Below are 5,000 nucleotides of genomic sequence, written 5' to 3'. Positions count from 1 at the left end.
AATATGTAGACTTTAAGGACCCTAAAAAGACAAGCTAAGTTTTTTTACGCATTAATTATTATAGTGTGGCATGTGGGAGGATTGAGCAGACTCATCAATATTTGTGCTTAAGGTCTTGCCTTTGTTGTTAAATTAGCAAATTGATTTGTCTGGTTATTAAATTGACTTTATTTAGACTTAAGACTTCAATTCAATTGAGGGCCCCATGTGTGTTTATATACAGTAGGATATGTCTGGTTATCAGAGGAGTGGGCATTGCTGCATACATTTTACTTGACTTAAGACTTTGCTCATCACTGCACTTTGCTCATCACTCAGATTAGGGTCCTCAGTGTCTCTATCCTAGAGAGTTTTGATTGATTGATTGATTGATTGGTTTGGTTGGTTAATTGATTGATTGGTTGATTAATTAATTAAGTTTATCTGATGATTTTTAAAAGCACATAGGACTCTGCAGTACAGATTACATCCATTAAAAAAGGGCGGTGGTAGTGTAACACAGTGGATAAGGAGCTGGGCTAGCATGCAGTAGCCTGAAAAGTCGTGGGGTCAATTCATGGCTTCCACTGTTGTGCCCTTGAGCAAGGCACTTAACCCCAAGTTGCTCCGGGGATAATGTAAGCCCTTGTAATATAGTTGACATGTGTAAGTCACTTTGGACAACAGTGTCTGCTAAATGAATACATGTAAATGTCTGTAGTAGTCGTGTCTGCTAAATGAATACATGTAAATGTAAATGTCTGTAGTATTCGTGTCTGCTAAATGAATACATGTAAATGCCTGTAGTATTCGTGTCTGCTAAATGAATACATGTAAATGTAAATGCCTGTAGTAGTCGTGTCTGCTAAATGAATACATGTAAATGTAAATGTCTGTAGTGATCGTGGAGAGCAGCGGTTGCGGCGCCGGTACCTTGTCGTAGTAATAGCGCAGGGCCCGGCTCAGCTTGTCGTAGTTCATGTTGGTCTTGTTCTTGCGGAGCCCCCAGAGCTTGGCCACCTCCTCGGACTTGAGCAGTTTGAACTCGCCGTCGTTAGACGTCCAGCAGATGAGGTGTTTGTGGCTCTGGTCCAGCAGCAGCTGCAGCAGGAACTGCCACAGGGTGATGGCGCTCTCCATGGCTACCAGAGGAGAAAACATCATCATCATCATCATCATCGTCATCATCATCCTCATCTTTGTCATTGTAATGATCATCTCTACCACCTTCATCATCACTACCTTCACAACCATCATCATCATTGTCACTATCATAATCATCATCAGCACCATCATCATTATCTTCCTCATCATCTTCATCATTTATGAGAATCATTATAACCCTTATCATCAGCACCATTGTCATCCTCATCATCATCATTATCTTCCTCATCATCATCATCATCACCGTCATTGTCATCATCATCATCTTGTTATCATCATCCTCATCCTCATCATCATGATCATCTCTATCACTACCTTCATCACTACCTTCACAACCATCATCATCATCATCATCATCATCACTATATCATCAGCATCATTGTCTTTGTTTTTAATCATCATAAAAGGCACACAGTGAGTAAAATCTTCATCGTTCATGTAAATGATCTTCACCATTCATAAAACCTCTCATTTCACAGTCATGATCATCATTAATATTATCCTCCGTCTCGGTGCCATCTACTGGTATAATCATCCTCAAAACGGCAATCTTCTTTGGCAATCAGAGAATGAATAAGAATAAGCTAATAAGAATACTGTGGCTACTGTAAATTGTGTGTGTGTGTGTGTGTGTGTGTGTGTGTGTGTGTGTGTGTGTGTGTGTGTGTGTGTGTGTAAGGGGGTGGGTACTGACTGTTGACGGTTTTGGCACAGTGATTTGTAACTTTCAGATTATAGCAGATTATTTCAGATATAGAGTCCGGAATTTGCCCTGGACAAAATCAGAACTCAATCAAACCAGACCACACACACACACACACACACACACACACACACACACACACACACACACACACACACACACACACACACACACACACACACACACACACACACACAGCAGCAGGAGCAGAGAATCTACAGTGCACATAACACCCCCCCCCCCCCAACCACGCTCTGTTCTGTCCGTAACCCAGCAAGCATTTCCTGTTCTGTTACGCATTAACAAACAGGCACGTAAACAACAAACAAACAAACTGAACGATGCCACAGCAGCATCCTACACAGGGCCCCAACAGTGAGTGTGTGTGTGTGTGTGTGTGTGTGTGTGTGTGTGTGTGTGTGTGTGTGTTTGTGTATGTATCCACAAACTGAACAATGCCACAGCAGTATTCTGCTATCACAGATCCTGGATCAGATAACGGTGTGCGACTGTGCGTGTGAGTGTGCGTGTGCATGTGTGTATGCGTGTACATGTGTACATGTACATGTGTGTGTGTGTGTGTGTGCACGTAAATGTGTGTGTGTATCTGTGTGTGTGTTTGGGTCCACATGGAGGCCCCAATGGGAGCTCCACCACTGCTGCTGCTGTCACAGACACTGGTCCTGGATCAGTTAACACTGCACACACACACACCATATTTGACAGCAGATCAGTCAATGTGTGTGTGTGTGTGTGTGTGTGTGTGTGTGTGTGTGTATGTGTGTGTGTCTGTGTGTGCGTGTGTGTGTGTGTGTGTGTCTGTGAGTGTGTTCCCTCTCACTGCTGAATTTCCTCATTGCAGGAGTTCAAGGGAGGTGACACATCAAGCCGGTGCTTCAACAATGGGACTTTCGCCTAATGACAGCTACTGGTGTGTGTGTGTGTGTGTGGGAGGGGGGTATCCCTCAAGAGACTTTCTATCACAGTCACTGGTCCTCGATCGATCACTACAGTGGCACACACACACACACACACACACACACACACACACACACACACACACACACACACATACACACACACACTCTCCACACTCTCAGGTCTGACTCCAGGTGACTGAGGTGTGTGTGTGTGTGTGTGTGTTTGTGTGTATGTGTGTGTGTGTGTGTGTGTGTGTGTGTGTGTGTATGTGTGTGTGTGTGTGTGTGTGTGTGTGTGTGTAGATACATGCCCCAGCTAAGTGAGAAGCAAAGCAAGAGGAGGACAAAGAAAGAAGAAAAATAGAAATAAAAAAAACAAACAAAAGGATTTAAATAGTGTGGGTGTGTGAGAGAGAGAGACAGACAGAGATAGAGAGATAGAGAGAAAGAGAGAGAGAGCAGAGCAGGCCAGACCGGCCTAATTACTAACGTCTCTTAACTGAAACGGTTGTGGTAAGGAAATCCGAACCTATTAGAACTATTCAAACATACACACACACACACACACACACACACACACACACACACACACACACACACACACACACACACAAGCGCAAATACTCTCCCCACACTGATACACCTTTGCTAAAACCTTTATTATCATATAATTTATGTGCAGTTACAGTAACCTAAACATTCATACTACCTAAACTAGTCTATCCACCTAGGAGGCGAAAAATATCCATGCTGGTCTTAAACATCAACAACAGTTAAGTCTATCTTACGCACATACCTTCAAATGGAGTGAACTGAAGTCAGTAGACACAATCGGCTGCCTTTGAATAGCTGTTCCAAATTAAATGTTGCATAATGTAGGTGTCATTAGTACTGTAATTACTTGATAAATGAACATACCATCAAAAGTCTAGTTAGTTAAAGCCTATTTTTAGTGAAAATATGTTTATTCAGTGTAGGCTACCTCAACTCAACAAGCGAATAGCCTAACCTGTAATTAATTTAGCTGTAGTCTGCCTTGCTGGGTTTCAAAAATAATGTGTTTGTCGTCTTCCACTCACGCCTCGTTTACATCTCGTACCACTGCAGCAGTGTTTTTTTGGGCGCCGCGATGAAGTTCCTACTGTATACCCCGAGGCAGGGACTTGATTCAGCCCCGTAGAAGTTCCCGGAACACTGTGTTAAGGGACGGTTCCTCGGAAGGAAACTCAAACAAACGACCCCGACCCCGTAAAACTAGTTCCAGTTCCAGTTCCTCTGATGGAAACCGGCCAATAATACAAACACCGCAGGGCTGCCCCTTGTGTGTGTCTGAAAAGTTTGGCCATTTGCCCAATGCGTAGATATAAGAAGCTGAGACCTCGCACACATCTCTCTACTCTAGAATGGAGGGAAAGTGAGATAGTGCTCTCTCTTTATCTTTCTCTCTCTCCCTCTCACTCTTTCTATCACCCACTCTCTCTCTCTATCTCTCTCTCTCTCTCTCTCTCTCTCTCTCTCTCTCACCACATCTATTTGTTCCTCCACTTTCCTTTTCTGGAGTGACAGTATGCACTGACTGATGGTGGACAAACAGAAGGAAGTACAAAAGTCTCAAAAACATGGAGAGCTGTTATCCTGGCAATCAAGCTATAATTATATGGTCAGTATTCAATGCCTCTGACCTATATCTATGGGATGTGCTGTAAACACGTCCCATGACTACTATCACAGCAGCCCATCTCTCTCTCTGTGTGTGTGTGTGTGTGTGTGTGTGTGTGTGTGTGTGTGTGTGTGTGTGTGTGTGTGTGTGTGTGTGTGTGTGTGTGTGTGTGTTTTAGAAAGCACAAGAGAGATTCTGACAGTTGACACTAGGAATGGGAAAGACTGATTTAATCACAATTATGTTGCAAGTCTTTAACACATAGCTTTCTGGGTTATATATAGATTTCAATCAAGTTACTTCATGACTGAAGTAGTTGAACCCAATCAGAAACATAAGTTAGTGGTGTTACACATTAGATAAAACAATTCAGATCTCACAGTGGACAGGGAATCAGTTCCCTGACATGTGATTGGTTTGGATGTAAATCATACTCTGTAAAATATCTCTTCCCAAAGCTGAACTGATTTTCTTCCCCTATACACCTGATGGTGTAAATGTGAGGATCTTGCATGTGATGTGTGTGTGTGTGTATGCGTGCGTGTGCGTGCGTGTGTGCATGCGTGCGTGTGTG

The 5,000-nt window shown here is 43.1% G+C and overlaps 1 protein-coding gene across 3 annotated transcripts in view; it reads right to left on the bottom strand.

The window, feature by feature from the left end:
* Window positions 1-5,000, bottom strand: part of elk3 (ETS transcription factor ELK3) — a 24,993-nt gene that overhangs the window by 10,186 nt on the left and 9,807 nt on the right. For 2 of the 3 annotated variants that reach the window (XR_012989304.1, XM_076297030.1), the window contains exon 1: window positions 913-1,140. Coding sequence is in view for 2 of the 3 variants with exons in the window: in XM_076297030.1 (XP_076153145.1) it covers window positions 913-1,140 (228 nt within the window). In the remaining variant the exon portion in view is untranslated. Of the gene's footprint in view, window positions 1-912; window positions 1,141-5,000 lie in introns of those variants that run through there. The other variant, XM_076297031.1, reaches the window with a different exon arrangement.

Source organism: Alosa pseudoharengus, unplaced genomic scaffold, assembly GCF_046254945.1.
Source record: "Alosa pseudoharengus isolate Yale_2024_CS ecotype anadromous, Long Island Sound unplaced genomic scaffold, YU_APseudo_1.1 YU_APseudo_1.1_scf_20, whole genome shotgun sequence".
Classification (NCBI taxonomy): Eukaryota; Metazoa; Chordata; class Actinopteri; order Clupeiformes; family Clupeidae; genus Alosa; species Alosa pseudoharengus.
The sequence above is the reverse complement of the archived record's forward strand: the minus strand, read 5'-3'. Positions and strand labels throughout refer to the sequence as shown.